Source organism: Oryzias melastigma, linkage group LG15, assembly GCF_002922805.2.
Source record: "Oryzias melastigma strain HK-1 linkage group LG15, ASM292280v2, whole genome shotgun sequence".
Classification (NCBI taxonomy): domain Eukaryota; kingdom Metazoa; phylum Chordata; class Actinopteri; order Beloniformes; family Adrianichthyidae; genus Oryzias; species Oryzias melastigma.
This window is the reverse complement of record NC_050526.1, coordinates 8976840-8995134: the sequence shown is the minus strand read 5'-3', so window position 1 is coordinate 8995134 and position 18295 is coordinate 8976840. Positions and strand designations below refer to the sequence as shown.

General features: G+C 38.0%; 1 protein-coding gene across 8 annotated transcripts in view; it reads left to right on the top strand.

Moving 5' to 3' along the window:
- col13a1 (collagen, type XIII, alpha 1) overlaps positions 1 to 18295 on the top strand; it is a 140801-nt gene that overhangs the window by 53288 nt on the left and 69218 nt on the right. For all 8 annotated transcript variants that reach the window (XM_024296974.2, XM_024296973.2, XM_024296976.2 and 5 more), the window contains exons 3-4: positions 11249 to 11256; positions 17454 to 17480. In XM_024296974.2, coding sequence (XP_024152742.1) covers positions 11249 to 11256; positions 17454 to 17480 — 35 coding nt within the window. The remainder of the gene's footprint in view (positions 1 to 11248; positions 11257 to 17453; positions 17481 to 18295) is intronic.

Below are 18295 nucleotides of genomic sequence, written 5' to 3'. Positions count from 1 at the left end.
ATTTTTTGCAAAATTGGCACGTATTAAGACATTTTAAAGCAATTTTAAATATTTGATATTTATTTAACAAAATTTCCATTTTTTTTTTTTTGCAAATTTAACATTTTGCAAATAGCTTTTGCATTTTCAGCAAATCCCTTCAGCAGTTAAAGTAAAATTGTGTAAATTATGTTCAACATTTTCGGCGACTACTTTCATCAAAAAGCATTCACACTAATACTATCACAGGTAATGTAACTTTTCTAGTTTGCTTTATTTTTAGCATATTAAATACATTGACTTTTTTTTAACGTTCATGGGTGTTTTCTGAGTCGGACAGTCCTCTTTTCAATCATTCCAACACCAAATGATTTCATTATTTCTCTAAGTTTACGGTTGTCCCTGTAAAAAATCAAACCATTGCTGCAATTGGCACTAAAATGAGAACTTAAATCAAATCAAAAATCACAGTTTTGAAATAAAACACCACGTTTTTTATTAGTTTCAATGAAAATTGAAAGATGTTTTCACCCAGATTTAATGTTAGTTCTTTTCTTATGAGGTGGATTACCAAAATACTCCACACATCTGGTCCTGGTCCGGCCCTGCCGTCAAATTTTAGAGCCCTGTTTGGCCCACAAGTCAAAAGTCCTTAGTAAGGGGCATGTGTTGGCTCCTTACTGACCGCAAGTCAATGTTTGCCTGTGGAAAATATGTACATGAACATTTTTTACTTCTGATTGACCTTGATGTTCATGTGGATCACCTTTATTGCCCATTCTTTGCCCGCAGACAGCCCGTATCCACCGTCAGGGCAGTTGCAGCTTAAGCTAAGGATAGCATTCAGGTTACACAACAACATCAATGAAGTGCCTCTATTTCAGACTCAACCACTGTAACACATCACATAAAAAGGACACCTGCCCTTTATTGGAATGGAGTACTTTGGAAGTTTTAGGACATGCGTTTTCCTTTTTTGTCCTGAGGGCAGATGGATGAAATCAGAGTAAAGCTATTAGTTCTCACACAAAGATACAATGTCGACTTCATCTCAGACTAAACATTGTTTTCTTCTCCTTTCTGTTTTTTCTTGGTCTTTTAGAAATAGTCCTGTTTTCTATAATAAAAATGATCCCTAAAGCTGTGTTAATTATTTTCTTCCTCTTCCAGAACTGACAAAAATCAGCTAATATAAAACGGCTGGACGGGGCCTTTTCCAAACGAGTAGCCGACATCCAGGCCAGGTTAATCAGCGCTGAATAGATTTGACCTGCATATTAAAGCATGCATGTTTTTTTACTGTAACCATATGGATATTTCATCAGTGAACAATGTGCCTCAGAAGCATATTGGCTCCTGGGCCTGTTCTCTGGAGCTTTCAAATCTCAAAAACTTGTTTGTGTCAAATTGCTCTTTACATGTGACCTCTTGTGCTGAACTTCACTTGTCAAAGTGAATGGCATGGAGGAAATGGAGCCAAATTTACTTGGTATGTTTCCAAAGGTTTCTTACACTTTTTCACTAATATAACAAGCATAGTTTTCAGATACATTTGGGCTTTTTTATTTCTTCATATTTAAATGATGTTTCCTTTGTAAGCTGATGTCAGCCTGGAGCCAGACAGCTGTAAAATTCAGAACCAATGTTTTACAAGGCAGAAGAGGTGTAGCAGCAGCATGAGAACGGCCGTCGTTTTCCCTCAGATGTGGTCATTTTACCTCAGTTCTCGTTTGCTTCTATTTAATGCTTTGGATCTAAATGGTTGTGGTTTTATTTGTTCCTAAAGGGATTCAGCCACAACAAAGCAAACATCTGTGTTTATGATCTATGTGTCAGTATACTAGCTTTCCTGCTTTTGCTCATGATCACTTTTTTAATCGAATATCTAGACCGTTAAGCATGACATGCATGAATGTGTTTTCCATACCCGCTGGCTCTCAGAGTGAAGTGCAAGAGTTCATTTTTGACTAATGCCGTGCCCTCTTGTAAAGCCTTCCACTGTTTGCACAACTGCAGCAGAAATCCTTGAAAAATGAATTTGAATTTACATCAAGTCCTGCTTTTCATCCATGGAAGCCTGCAAACCGGAATGGTTTGGTCTTCAGGTGGCGGTGATTAACATTTGTCTGCAAAGGTGCTTGGACATCCTCTCCTAACAGGCTTTTCACTTTCCTGTCACACTATCCAGAACTGAAAGCTTTTGACGTCAGCTCGGATTGAGTTTGGGAAAATCTTTCAAACTCACACCGCTTGCAAAATTCATCAGGTTGCTCAATGTTGTTAGATTCACAGAAAAAACTATTAAGTGAAAGATTTGCAGAAGTATTTTAACTAAATATAGCAACCCTAAGTCAATGCAGCCAAAATATTCCTATGAAATATTCCTATAGTCTTGGAGGATGTTGAAGCTTTTTGCAGAAAACGTTGATGTAATTTACTTTAACTGCTGAAGGGATTTGCTGAAAATGCGAAAGCTATATTTGTAAAATGTTGAATTTGCTAAAAGAATGGAAATTTTGTTAAATAAATATAGCATGTTGCTAAAATACTAGCTAAACTCCAAATTAGTATACTAGCTAAACTCCAAAATAGCCTAAAATTCCTCAGTAAATTAAATTAGTCAAAAACTCCAAATTAGTCTAAAAAACCCTGGTAGAAGTAGAACATTAATTAGCCAAAAGCTTTACCATGTTGCTAAAACATTAGCTAAAGTCCTTTTTCTTTTACTATAAAAGATTAAAGCATAGCCCGAGAATATATTTAAATTCTTGTTACTAATCTACTTAAAACATTGAAATTTGAAGACTTTCTCATTCATTTCCTATGGGGCATGTTTTGATCAATATTTCAAAAACTAATAAGCTTTGATACCAAGAATACTGAAAGTACTAAAAGTGTGATTGAGTTTTTATGTGCCAAAAAACGTACGGAAACGAGCAGGAGAATCTCTATAGTGTGAATGTTGACTAAACATTCACACAATTAATCAAAACTACATAATGTACATGGATGCAACATTCTATGATTTATTTCCCAGAAATTGGAACATTTTCATTGTAACTGGCCCATATAAGAGTCAATAAAATGATGTGGAATTTACCAAATGATATATCAAAAAGACACTCAGCAAAGTAAAGTGTTTTGATCTTTTTCTGTCTTTGAAATGAGATTATAGTCTCTAATGTTTAAAGTCCAGAGCCGACAGCAGAAAGACAGGAAAGAGACTGAGGTGTGGTGAAGAGGCTTGGCTGGACCAGAACAAGAGACTAAAGACAGAAGCAAAGAGTATGTCTGTTTGTGTATGTATGGGGGGGGTGTAAAAGAGAGGGAAAAAAACAATCGTAACAATTTTGATGTCATTTATTTGAAACTTCTCACTGGAGTTTAACCCTTTAACACCTGCTTCAACACAAAATCTATAACATACTCTAACTTTTCAACCATTGACACGATCAACATAATTCCATCAGATTTTGAAGGGGAAAAACAGCGTGAAGACTTTCCATTTTAACTGGAATGGAGTTTGAAACTATAGAAATACCATTAGTTAAGTGTACCTGAGCTATTCATTGTTATTCCAATGAAATACTAACTCTGTTTTTGTCCTCCATAGCTTTGCTGACTTAAACATGTCTGTATTCTGCTCTCCTTTTCATGCCCTTTTCAAATCATTTTTTTGAACGCAGACAACCAATTCTGCGCAAAGATTTCTTGAAGTCTCTCGTTGGTGCTCGCCAACAGAAGCCTGACAGCCGACACATTTGCACCAGCCACTGCTGTGTGTTTACGACGGCAATCGGAGAAGCGAGGAATCTGACAGACAGGCAGGGATGATGGGGAAGCTGTCCTTGCTGTTTGTGTCTGTATATTTAAAGTGCTAAAATTCCATACGTTATTCCGGGATCCGCATGCAGAGATGGTCTTAGGAAAGTCACCCACCTGCCGTTCACACCGGTTTCCTCGATGAAACACAGAAGATCAAGTGAGCCGAAGTAAAGTGTATATTACCAGTTTAGAATAGTGCAGAGACAGGACACTTCTGCTGCAGGAGATATGCACTCATTCAAAATCAAATGAAGAGGCTTCTGCTAGCATACATCCTAAAGAGGCTCTAGTTTTACATCTTTATGGTTTCCATACAAGTTTACCACAGAGTTACAACTAAACTTTTGTTCTGCTTACATTTTTAGATCCTGATGTCTTCAAACAGGAGTGTCAAACTGAATCACACAAGGGGCCAAAATCCAAAACACACCTTAGATCGCGGGCTGAACAGGAGAAACATTTATTGAACACTCTAAAACTACATATTAAAACTTTAAATCCGTAACTTTAACGTAATTATGAACCAGATATATAGCATTACCAGTGATAATGTTAGTGAGAATGCTGTAAGCTGAATTTGGCAGCTGAAGTGGCTGCTAGTGCTGTTAGCTGAGGAGGATGAAATAACTGAAAATGCTGAAGTTGATAGCTAGCTAAAATATTAGCTAAAAGCCAAATTAGCCTAAAAAAACAAAACAGATAGCATGTAGCTAAAAAAATTGCTAAACTTTAAAATAGCCTAAAAAACTGAAAAAAGCCTAAATTAGCCAAAACAACTAGCATGTAAATATTAGCCTGACTCCTAAACAGCCAAAAAAACTTCTCAAAAAAGCATTAATTAACCAAAACAGCTAGCATGTAGCTGAAATATGAGCTAAACTCCAAAGCTGCCTAAAACATCTTAGTAAATGCCAAAATAGTCCAAAAAGCTATCAGAATGCTTATTTTTAAAACCTTAAAACTGTAACTTTTTAACATAATTATGAAAAATAAAAAGGCAGGAATATTATTCCAGAATAAATCAACTTAAACCTGAAATAAACCTTAAATAAGTTTATATATTTAACTCTCCATTAAAATTATACAAGTTAGAAATAAGCCCAAGATAACATCAGACCATTAATAACAATAAAATAAAATGATCTGGAGGGCTGGATAGAATTACCTGGCGAGCGGCCTTGACTTTGACACGTGTCTTAAAACATATTTATGAACCAATGATGTTGTGAACTGGTGGGTTTTTGCTGCATCAATTACTGAAAGACCAAATGAATCAAACCTAACTGTGACCTTTCTTCTCCACATCCTCCCCATTCGGTGAAGGAGCTGCAGTCAACCATTTGGTGGTTCTGTTGCTGCTTTAGACTCCTGGTGTCTTCATCACAGCACCTGTCCCCCGATTATTTGACAAATCTTCATAAAGGAGCAATAGCTTCAAATGTTTGCTCTTCTCTTTGTGACGACTGTACATTTGTTTATATACTGGTCGATGCTGTGCCTAAGAATGTGTGTGTTGAGTACAGGGGGCTGCCCATGATTTTGCATGATGGCATGAAATATCAGATGTCCATTTCCGGCTCCAGTGAAGCAGAGCTCTTGCATAAGCAGAAGCAACAGGTGTTGGTAATAGACAGCATTAAGGCCAGCGAACAAGAAGCCTTGGAATACATGATATCATTGCAGACGAGCAAATTTCCTCTACATGTCGTGTGTGTGTGTGTGTTTATGAGTGCAAAGTTTGTTTCATGTTCTGCCCAATACTTGTTGCACACAAGCTGTTGCTCCAGAGGCCCCTGTCAGGCGCCACTTCATGTGCTATATTTGAATCGACTTCCCACAGGCCTCAGTGAGTGCCTTTGGATCAAGGTGATCTACAGTTTGTCCCTTAGGTGAGTGGGCCCGGCCAGCAGAATGTGATGGCAGGCCAAGAATGCAACATGAATCTGGCTTCTATGTTCGGTTCCTACATGCTTGCATGCAGAGATGAGTTAAGCTTCGCCTCTGGAACACAATGTCTGGAAGTGAGACGATTTGTCCATTTTGGTCTCTGATGGGGGCATGTGCAAGGTTTGCAGAATTTGGTTTAAAGATAAATCAATTAAGTTTTCACTGATGGCTAATGTATTGACAGTGTTTTGGCATGTCAATAATAGTTTTCTTTAGATCAGGAGTGTCAAACTGAATCGCACAGGGGGTCAAAATCCAAAACGCACGTTAGGTCACGTCCCGAACAGGATAAACATTTATTGAACATGCTAAAACTACATTTTTAAAACTTGAATTCCATAACTTTTAACATAACTATGAACTAGATATATAGCATTACCTGCGATAAGGCTAGTAGGAATTGGCTGCTGAAGATGTTAGTGCTGATAGCTGAAGATGCTGAAATTGATAGCTGAAAACGCTGAAGCTGATAGCCAAGTTAAAAAAAAAATAGCTAAATGCCAAATTAGCCTAAAAAAAAAATTAGGTTAGCCAAAGCAGTTAGCATGTAGCTGAACAAATTAGCTAAACTCCAAAACAGCCTAAAAAACTTTTTTAAAAAAGCCTAAATTAGCCATAACAGCTAGCATGTAGCTGAAATATTAGCTAAACTGCAAAATAGCCCAAATAGCAATATTAGTAAATGTCAAAATAGTCCAAAAAGCTACCCTAATGCCCGTTTTCCAAACCTTATAACCGTAACTTTTAAAAATAATTATGAATAATAAAAAGTCAGGAATATTATTCCAGAATAAATCAACCTAAACCCTAAATAACTGTCAGTATTTTACTCTCTATAAAAATATATGCTGTCAAATTGTACAACTTAGAAATAAGCACCAAATACCATCGGGTCATTAATAACAATAAAATAGAATTACCTGGAGGGCCAGATCCGGCCCCCGGGCCTAACTTTCACACATGTGCTTTAGTTTGATGTTTTACCCAATTTTCTTTGTTTTGACACTTAGTTAGTAAAGATCTGGTGCAATATTTTGCATGGTTAAGTGTCAGATCCTTAGCCATTCTGAATTTCTATTTAGAAAACACATCAAATGAGGGGACATTTTGACATAAAAATAAACACTGATTTAAAATTTTAACCCTTTAACATACTGTGACTTTTCAACCGTTAACTACTTGATAATTCCAGTGGATTTTGAAGGAGAATCTGTTGGAATCATCGTGTTAACTGAAGTAGTTGTGCTCTGACATTTGTTTACAGCAGGTCTGATAAAAATCACTCGCAGTCAGCAAGCCACGCCTTCAGAACTAACAGGAAATGAAAGGATAATTCGTCTTATAGGGGAAATCTTGTCACCCTGACTGCATCAACAGTTGGGTCTGGACATTTTTACACCAAAATCTTTATGGTGCATGAAAAAACCTATATGTTGGATGAAGTGAACAACACAGGATGTATTAAGGATCTGTCATAGGCTGTCTTTAGGCTTTCCTCCACATTCATGAACGATATGAATGCTACAATTTCATTCCTAAAATCTACTTTATTCTTTTCTTTTTAGCTTTTTAGCAGGATAAAGCAGAACATAAAAGTTATAAAAATGCTGGTCTGAATAGACACAATCAATTCTGCAGAGTCAAAGGTTTAAATGTGACGTTTATTGATGGTGGTTGTCCTCAGTGGTTTCCTCATCTGAGTAGGACTGATGTAACAACCTGTCTGATTTCAGCAATAATCCAGCTTGTCAGATAACTCCCAGTTCTCCCATTGTGTTTGTGAAAAGGTCAGGGGCAAATAGATTAGTTTTTGTGAGAGGGCTGGTTTATGGGTCTGAGTCACGAATGCCTAAACAGTGTATGTACCAGATCGCTGATGCAGATTACATCCCACGGTATCGGACATGTTGATGGATTTTCCTTTTAGCTGATGTATTAACCCTTTAACACCTGAGGCGTCGCCGGTGACTCTTCACCCGGTCGCTTTTCTCCTTCAGAATCTACTGCAATCATCGTGTTAACGGTTGAAAAGTTACAATAAATCCAAGGGTTGATTAAAGGGTTAACCATCATTAGGCAGTTGTACTTGTTTTGCGTCATGTTTCACTGTGCCTTAATCAGGCCCTCCTCCGCATTTGGCCCCGCCCCCCACACACTATCAGAAACTCAGATCAAGACCCTCATGGAACGTGACTTTTTATTCCTCCCTTCTGCAGTCTGATCGATGACTGGAGTGGATAGAATATTTATTGGTTTAATAGTGTGAAAGCTGTAAAACAGTCACACTAAAGTTATTCACTTTTTCTTTATTTTTTTTAATTCTTATTTTTCTAACGTTTTTTTGGACGTCCATAGCTCTTCAGCTATTTAGCTCATTCAGCTGTTGAAATGTTCAGCTCTTTCTGCTAGCTTTTCCAACTCTTTGGGCAATTACTAAGGATTTCTAGGCTATTTGGGTTTAGCTAATAATTTAGCCACAGGCTAGTCTTTTGGCTAATTTAGACTTTTTCTCAGTTTTTTAGGTCAATTTGAAATTTAGCTAGTATTTCAGCTAGATGCTAGCTGTTTTGTCTAATTTAGGCTTTTTTCAGTTTTTTTAGGCTAATTTGGAGCTTAGCTAATATTGTAGCTTTATGTTAGCTGTTTTGGCAAAACTATACATTTTACCACTTTTTAAGGCTAATTTGGCATTTAGCTCATATTTCAGCTACATGCTAGCTGTTTTGGCTAATTCTGGCTTTTTGTCTGTTTTTAGGCTATTTTGGAGTTTAGCTAATATTTCAGCCTCATGCTCGTTGTTTTGGCTAATTTAGAATGTTTTTCAGTTTTTTAGGCTAATTTGACATTTCGCAAATATTTTAGCTAGCTTTCAGCTGCAGCGTTTTTGGCTGTTTTAGTGCTTTTAGTTATAAATTTCAGCATCTTCAGCTATCAGCTCTAGCATCTTCAGCGGCCAAATTCAGCTTACAGCATTCACACTAGCATTATTGCAGGTAATGCTATATGTCTTGTTTTCAAAATGTTTTTTTTCATGAAGATTACAGAAACAAATTATTTAAACTTGTTTGTGTGTGGCTTTCTGGAATACTATAAATGTTTACGCTTAGGCTGTGATTGTTACACTGCAAACCGACCCCAACCCCTCATTAGAGAAGAAAACTGTTATGTGGCCCTCACAAGAAAACGTTTGGGGATCCCTGCCTCAAACTAGCTCATTTACTAGAGTCTGTCAATTCATCAAAATGTCTTAACTAGACTTCACCAAAACTGTTTAGTATTTCAGCATTTTATTCCTTATTTTTATGTTGAATGTATTTCATGAGAAAAAAATAGAAAGACACGAGCTGTGATCATCAATATAATCAAATTCCTTTAGTAAAGACAAACTAATATTTACAACACTAAACACAGAGTACCACTTGAAGATGTCTAGGTATGGCACAGTATAAACAAGGTTATCTCTGTACTGATAGATTTACTACTGATATTCTTGTGTTCACTTTGTCTTCTAAGGCACTGTGTGCATCTTTGAGATTAAAAGTGTTCTTAAAGTTCAACTCCGATCCTCTTTTGTAAAAGTGTTCCCAGTGATCTTTTAATTAGGATTACGCTGTTTTTAGCCAAAATCTAAAAACCTGTGTCGTTTTCTAGAACATAGTTTCTGCAGAGCGGTAGGAGCTCATTAGAAAATCATTTCATTGTGGGCATGACTAATTTAACCGGTGCAACAAAACTTGCAACCACTATCGGAGTTATCCAGCCGTACAGTTTTTATCCAGATTCCAGTTCAGACCAAAGACGTTCATGGATCTATTTGTCTGCACGTGGATGCATCAGAATCAGGGCTGGGCTCTGATTGGGTTTTATTTGGTTTCAGTGCCAAAGCAGTTCTTTGGTTTTAGTTTTGGTTCCTAATCTGTGCCAATTTCGGTACTTCAGTAATAAAAACTAATGCACTCATTCCCAAGTCGTCACATAATGATGGATAGTAAAGACCTTCACGTCAAAAATTGACGTTTTGAGTGTTGTTTTTTGGCGTGCTGGTTGTTCATATCAAATCAGAGCTCCCCAACCTCTGGGACGCAAACAGGTGGCCCGCCCCTCTTTCACCGCGTGGCGAATTTGCTGCTCGCCTCCTGTTAAAAATGTGATTTTGAGCCAGACATCGCTCTGTGTGTGGCTGTCTGTGTATGACACACTTACAGTGAGTGGAAGGCAGAGATGATGTTGAAAGATCAGGATCATTTATTGTGAGAAGTTTGACAAAAAAAAAAGAAAAAATGAAATCCTCTAAAGAGTTTCTTGTTACTGGGGCTTTTATCTGACTTGGGGGTGTGTCTGGATGAGAGCTGCTTCTGCTGTGTTTCTGTGTCTCTGTGACTGAGTTTGAAGGCTGTTCTGCATCGACCCGAGAGGGGGAAATAGGGGGCCTTTCTTTTATTATTGTCTCGCTGAAAGTCAGTGAAATATCACAGTTCAGGAGACCTGAGCAGGCTGCACCTGTTCCTCGCTGTGGCTGTTTGTCTCCCGCTTAATTGAGCGACCGAAAGGCTGGCTGCAGCCAGAGAACCGCCGCGCTGCAACAGTCTGCCATTTTGTCCAGAGTGTATCCTGCCTTCACCCAACAGTTCCCAGAGACGAGCTCTGGCGACAGCGTGGCTCCAGCAGGTAAAGAAAATGGATGCAAGTCCTGGACAAAAACGCTCGTATTTGGATTGTTATTTTACCCGCTGATCAGGTCACTGAAAACTTCACATGCAATAAACCTTTAATGACACTAAGCACCAAAATGAGGAACTGATTGCAGCAGTTTCCTTCAGTTTCGGTAGAATCCTGTAAATCACAACAGGTCCTACATGGAACCGAATCCTAACCAGAATGGAGCGGATCGAGAGCTTGTGTCCCATCCAACGTTGTTCCAAGTCATAAAAACGCTCTTCTTCAAACTGTATTTTTTTAGTCTGCCCTTGATTCTCAACGATTTGAATAAAGAAATGCTCAGAAATGCAATTTTAATCTTGAGTAAAGTGCTTTGTAAGAACGCCAGAAACACTATTTTCATTGGAGTGGGTCTAAAGACTGATGAGTACACGAGATAGAAACTCTCCAATCGCAGCCAGCTCTGGTTACAGATGATGAAGTCCAATCTGCCGTCTCCCTCACTCCTTCCTCACTGCAGGACTGATTGGTAGGCAGAGTATTTGACGAGCTGCCAGCTGAAGAAATGTTGTGAAGTGTCAGAGGTCTCTGTGGTTCTCTCAGGGGGGTTCACATGTAACCCGCCAAAGCCACGATGGTTAAAACCAGTGAAAATAATACTCTGCTGGATGCTTTGACTATTGTGAATGTCTCTCATAACATGACTTGTCATGGTTTCGAGTGAGACGAGACTTTTCCTTCAGAAAGTGAGATATCTTTTGAATGAAACAGATGTTTATCACTGCTGTCTGTGTGTAACATCCAGTTAATTTTTTCCCTTTTTCTGTCTCTCTTGCAGGACCTCCGGTAAGTAGACCAGACGCCCTTTGTGACCTGCATGCGGTAAAGTAATGCTAAACACTTTCATGTCCTGTCTTGAAACGTTTTTTTGCTAATCATGCAAGCCTGTTGTGATGCATTGACTTGACATGGGACCCTCAAACAGTTCAAATGACTCTCATTCAGATTCATACATGTTGGTTATGAGGAGGCAGCTTTGTTTTTATAAAATAACTTTAATTATTTGAATTAGCTGTTGTTTTTTTCTTTTTATTTATTTGCCCTATGTGAAAAAAGAAGCCCTTTCTTTATTTTTGTGTTGTTTTTATTCAGAGATCCTCATATTCTTATCAGCTCTAAAAACTTAAGCCATGAAGACCCAGAACCCATTTTCCTTAAAAATAAAATGATGTAGAAAATACCTAAAACAAGTTGATCACAGAAAACATTTCAGATATGTTTCTGTTGCACTGGTGTCACTATGGGTTATTAAGGGTTGATTACAATGTAATATGACAAACAAAAAGATGAGTTTCTTCCATGTCATCATTTTTGAACAAGTGTTTGGAGAAGAGTTAATACAAAAGGATTACAGGTTCAGTTCATGAATCTCTGTCTTGTGAAATCACATTGCAGGATCACTCATCATTCATTAGCAGTCTTGGAACCTAGTACTGTGTGATTTACATGTCAGCCTTTTTTCTGTAGATTAGCTTCTGTACTTTCAGGTTATTGTTGTTTTTCTTGACGCATTTCAGCAACATCCTGGTATAAAGACAAAATATATAGTTGACTGCAGAAAAGTCTGTCCCTCAGCACTCCTACTGTTTCCAATTGTTTAAATGTGACATTAGCACTGTTACTCTGGTTTTCTGTGGATTGTGGGGGATTTTGTAGTTTTGCATTAGCTAGTCCTAAAGAATCAAGCAAAGTTTAAGGGTAACCAAGCCCTAAACCCTCTTTTCTTGGCTGTTGACCTCTATAAAAGGGCTTTAAAGGTGCTGTTTGTTGGTTGTTGCCACATTTTTGATGAATTAAAATAAAATTGTTTAATTCTTGAAAATATGTAGTGTGAAACCATCTGAAACCATACCCTACAGGTTAAATTGAGGTATTACAGTCGAATTTTGTGATTGGTCAAACCATGTAAGTTTCAGAAGTCCCACGTTATGATCTGCAGCTCCTGTAATGATAACAGTCCAGCCCCCAGCACCCCACCCCTCTGACTGGATATTCAAATTTCAGCTGTGGGTGGAGTCAGCCTCTAACTTCCCTGTTTGGTAACCCTTTAACCCATCAACACCAGAGATGTCACCAGCAACACCTAAAGCCTTGTTCACACTGGACGCTGAAGAGGCGCGGAATGGAGCCCGCTTCCATTCAACCTTTGGTTTAGTTCACACCAGGTGTGGAGCGGCGAGGTCCTCCGTGGAGGGCCTGCGCCGTGCAGCGGATTGTTTCAGCGTCTGTTCTATTTTGTGCGCAAGCCGCGAGCGTTCTGTGTCAATACTGGCAGGAAGTTACATCACGATACATGAGAAAATTCTGTTTATTTCAAAAAAATATAACCAATTTTTAACAATAAAATGCTGCGACTGACAAATGTGATCATGTTTTTGTATCTAAACAGACTGTAGAGATGAAAATAAACATTCAATCACAACACGCATGCACACACGAGCGCGCGCGAGCACAGACACACACAAAACAGACACACACACACAGTTAAACATAGTGGGCAGACTCCGGTGCGGGACTGGGTTTTGGGAGTAAAAGAAAAAAAAAAAAAGAGAGCAGTTCCTCTTAGCAGGAGCATGGGGTAATATTTTTAGTTCATTAATTTACCCACATAGACACACGTGCGAGCGCGCACGCAGACACACACAAAACAGACAGACATGCACTCGCGCGCGCATACAGACCAATGTAGCGGGGCGACTCCGGAGCAGGTGGGCGGTTCAGGTTTGGGTGTAAAACAACAACAGAGGGGCAGAGAGCAGCTCCTCTTAGCAGAAACACAGGATAATATCTTTAGGTTTTTAATTTATTACCCATGATTGCAAAAACAAAAAAGCTCTAGTAGAAGCGCCTGTCGACCATGAAGGAAAAAAGAGCGTCTTGTATGAACTGCAGAGCTGAGTGGACGCCACGCACACTCTGCTCCATGCCGCTTTGCAGCGGTTCCGCGTCCAGTGTGAACAAGGCCTAGCACACACTCTTTGACATACTGGAAATCTTCAACCATTTATTTATTTTTTTAAATTTCATTTAGTAACGATACATATCATTGACATAATACTAAATAAACATAAAACAGCAGATTTGCACTGTTATGCGTAACTTTAGGAAGTGTTACATAACAATAAAAAGACACTTTTTTCAACAGAAACAGCTGGTTCACGTTAATTGCATAAATACTACATTACTGTTCAGTGCTGCATGTCAACACAAGGCTGCTTTTCTTGGCATCAACTGTTGAATAGTTACTGTAACTGAAAGAATGCAAACACAAGCAATTTAAAAATGTAAGTAATCTAAATTAATTGTTATTTTATTTTTCTTTTCTTTATTTTGTTCTTTTCTCCTCTTTGTCCTCATCAGTCTTACTCTGCTGGGTTTTGTTATTTTAGTTTGGATCTTGGTAGTCTTAGTTTTCAGGCTTTGTTTATTTGTTTTCTTTAGGTAGTTTTGGTCAGACAGCCATTATCAGGAGCTGCTGACTCTGACGGTGGACATGTCTGGATCAGCAGTCTGACTTATTTTCATGTTTGGTTAAGGAGCCACAGTGGAGAGATAAAAGAGACTTCTCATTTGGTCTAATTAAAAAGCCCCAAATGTCCTTTATAGAAACTAATGGAAGTTTATTAAGTGGCGAGATATTCATCTTTAGAATTGTCCTCTACACACCACTTTGGTTTCGATGTGACACTCGACTGGTTTGTGAGACAGTCCGTCTGCGTTCACATTGTAAATGAAACGGTGCAAAGTTCACTTGCAACTAAAGATAGACTGTAGTTTTTGGGAGGAGCAGGGTTTGGTCTGCGTCAGAGTTCTCAAGAACTTTCATATCATATCCATACAAACCAACATATCCAGGAAAATGAGTGTTGGTCTGCACCAAATGTCTCTCCAGTAAACGCACTGACATTCTATAAGTTGAGTTTTGCATTGCACTTCCTGTGACTGGAAGCAAAATCAGAGAGAGTGGTTTAATCAAACCTCATTCCTATGCAGCCTAAGAACCTTTTTATCGAGCAGAGAAGGACCCAGGGGACCATGCATCCCACGTACCACTTCCAAATATAATCCACTCCTACCACCCCCCCTTTCCGTCCTATACAGCAGCACTTTGCCAAATGGGAGCCACATGTTGGAGGGTTACTGTGTAATTTAAATGAAGGGTTCCTTCCGCCGCCGTGGTGACCTTCACCCCTTGCAGACAATCCCTGGAGAGCCAGTGGCTGAGGGGCCAACATCTCAGTGCAGGGTGTTCACACTCAGCACTTGGCGGCTGAGCACCTTTGTGTGCTGCTCTATTACTGCATGAATTAGAAGAGAAGGCGTAAATGTGAGTCATTATACCAGGCACAAGGAGCCACAATTCCAGACTTAATAACTGAATGTGAGAACCCTGTGTTTGTCCACAGACTGCAGAGTCCGCTGTTTAAAGGGAATATGCTCACCATTTTCTTTACTAGTCAATTAAGAATTGCATTCTGAATGTTTTTTCTCTTTTTCTTCCTTCACCGTTTCTTAATTTCTACATAAATGTATACATATATGTCTCATGTTGTAATTATAATTGGCATAATTGTTGGCAGCAGAAGGGGGTGGAGAGAGGGGGTAGGGGCGGTTATTGTTTGTCTTTTTTTGTGTCATGTGAAAAAGGCAATAAATATATAAAACATTAAAGTTTTGAAATTGAAATTTTGAACATTTGAAGCTGAAAATAATTACATTTATTTTAAAATAGCAAAAAGTTTTGGAGATTTTACTTTCTTTTTGTTTTTTGGCCAAACACCAATATTTTTTTCAAAATGTTTTATTTTGGTTTCAGATATTTGTGGCCCCAACGTAGCTCCATAGAAAAGCTGAAGGTTGAAAAAGGTTTTGAAAGGCTTTCTGTAAACACAAACCCTGAAAGTTAAAGAGTTTTATTATTTGATGTTAAATAGGAAGCATGAACATTTTCTACTTTGTTAAGCCTTGATAGCTTTAACATTTGAAATGATATTTGTTTAGCACGGGGTCCACAACCTTCAATACCAAGGAGCCTTTGGGGCCAATTTCTCACTGACCACCACACAGTAGAGCCACAAAAATAAAACACTGATTTATGTTATTGTCGCAATTATGATACATATATATGAAGTTTTGTTTTTTGGCATCATCAAAACATCTATAGTCTTTTTAACTATGTAATAGTTTGAAACTTTTGACAGGCGTTTACAAGACTTTCTTTCAAAATAAAAGACATCCTGTACCATATAAAGCCATCTCAAAGAACCCTTCATTACCAAAAGTATTTATTAACCAAAAACAAAAGAAATGTTTTTGGTTTTTTTCATTTTGCCTCATTCCTTTTCATTTGGATAGGTTAAAGTTTATGAAAATCAACACAACTGCTTTGCTTTCCTATTTTCAGAACAGCTCGTTTTTACTTCAATAGTCCAAAATGTTTACCACCAGTAAAGACTATTCTTCATGGGTTATGGTGACAGGAATGGAAGCATATATGATCATTTCAGAAAGCATCAGTTTCTGGTCAATCAAATCACAACACAACAGTAACTTTTTAAAGCTAATACTGAGTTTGGAATTCTTCAAAACGGCAAATTCCAGACAAAATTGCAGAAACATTTATTTCTTTCTATGTAAACACAATTGAACTATCTAAACACTTAAAGTAACATTAATATAATTTGCATATTCATGCTTCATCTACAGCTTAATATCAAGTCCTGTTGAACAGTTTGAAAAACGCAGCATTCCAAAGTGTTATCCATTCACATGGACGCGGTGGAACAACATAGCATATTATCAACTGTTTTTTAATCTTTTGTCAAAGTATTCCTGGTAGTCCTGATTATGATAATGTAGTTTGTAAGCCAAAAAGTAAACTTAAGTTGTTTTCTAGGACATATTTTCTGCAGAGCAGCATCAGAAATTCATGGGGGGACTGTTGGTGCGAAGGTAACCCTCGGCTGACATCCCATCATCCCTTTGGTCCTTCCACTATCTTACAGCCCCTTAGAACCCCAAGCTAACATAATAAAATTCTGACCAATATTGTAGCAAACCAGCCGCACAGTTTAGATCCAGATTCCAGCTCAGACGAGGAAAATGAGGACGGACATGGATCTAGTCATCTACAAGTGGATGTATCGGAGGAGGAGGCTTTGACCTGCCTTTGCCAGTTGCTGCGTCACCAACCTGAGCTTTTTCAGACTGCAGGTTTTCATCTGCTCCAGATCCATCATGATTTGAACAAATACATACCCATAACTTTAAAGTCTCTATTTGTCCTCCATCATGAGAAGAATGCTACAATAACAGGTTCAGACCACCATTGGAGAGGGTCTTAAGAACATAATTTAGACTTTGTTTCTATTCTTTAATTTCCCAGTATTTCTTTAACACACTGTTGTGGAGAAAGCCTGAGAAGGATTCAGCAAACAGGAAGAAGCTGTTAGCATACGTAGCTCTTGTTAACCTTTGATGCCTCTCCTTCTTCAGAGAGTTCCTGTCTAACTTCCACCCAATTAGCTCAGGTTCTTTTATTTGAGATCCACTCGTTCAAGTTCCTTTCATTCTGCGGAAAAGAACACACTTGACTTTTCATAATGTCCTCCTGGTTGATTGTAGTCATTGTGAGTCTTGTTCTTTGTTTTTGGTAGAGGCTAGTACTGTTCTCTGTGTTAGGAGGATACTCAGTGTTGAGTTAGTTAAGAGGTTCTAATAAGGCAGAATCACAATTACTAAAGCATCTGTTTGGACTATTCCAACATTTGGATGAGTATTTGTTTGAAGAAGCAGCACTCATGGTCGTGGTCTAGAAATGATTAAAGCTGAAAGGCCAAACCAAAACATATTTAAACCAAGAAATTACAGTTTTTCTTCAACTTCTCCGCCTTAGGTTTGTTCTGGCCGCGGTCAGTCTTGTGTTGTCTTTATAAAATGTGCTCTTTTCTCTTTTCACCAATTTTCTTGCCCCCCTTTTTCAGGGCCCTCCTGGACGAGCAGGCTTTCCGGTAAATGTCCTTCTAACCTGTCATGTGTTCCTGTAAACACCAAATGCATGCATGGATGGCGATCACTGTTCACTGCTTACCTATTGCGTCTGCTTTGGTGAGATGACAACTTCTTCAACACAATTTCCTTTAAAAGGCAGAATGTCTGTTGCTTGTAAACTGCTGAACTAATGAAACCGTGGCTGTGCAGTTTGTAAAGAAGAATGCAAAGTACACAGGCTAAACTACACAACACATGGAACATTTTGGTCAAAATCAGTGATCAAAGAAATTGTTCTGTTTCTTTGGTCGCGGGACGGACAGAATAAACATTTATGAAACACACTAAAACGACACTTTGAAAACTTTAAAAATGTAACTTTTTAAAATAATTATGAAGTAGATATATAGCATTACCTGCAATGATGCTAGTGTGAATGCTGTAAGATGAATTTGGCCACTGAAGATGCTGAAACTGATAGCTGAAGATGCTGCAATTGAGCCAAAAATGCTGAAGCTGATAGCATGCTAAAATATTAGCCTAAAAAACAAAAAAAAAACAAAACTTAGGTTAGCCAAACAGCTAGCATGTAGCTGAAAAATTAGCTAAACTCCAAACCAGCCTAAAAAAATCTTAGTAAATGCCAAAATAGTCCAAAAAGTTAGCAGAATGTAAAATTTTAAAACTTGAAACCCATAACTGTTTAACATAATTTTATAATAAAAAGGCAGGAATATTATTCCAGAATAAATCAACTTAAACCTTAAATACTTTTAAATATTTTACTCTCAACAAATATATATTTTATTAAAATTATACAAGTTAGAAATAAGCA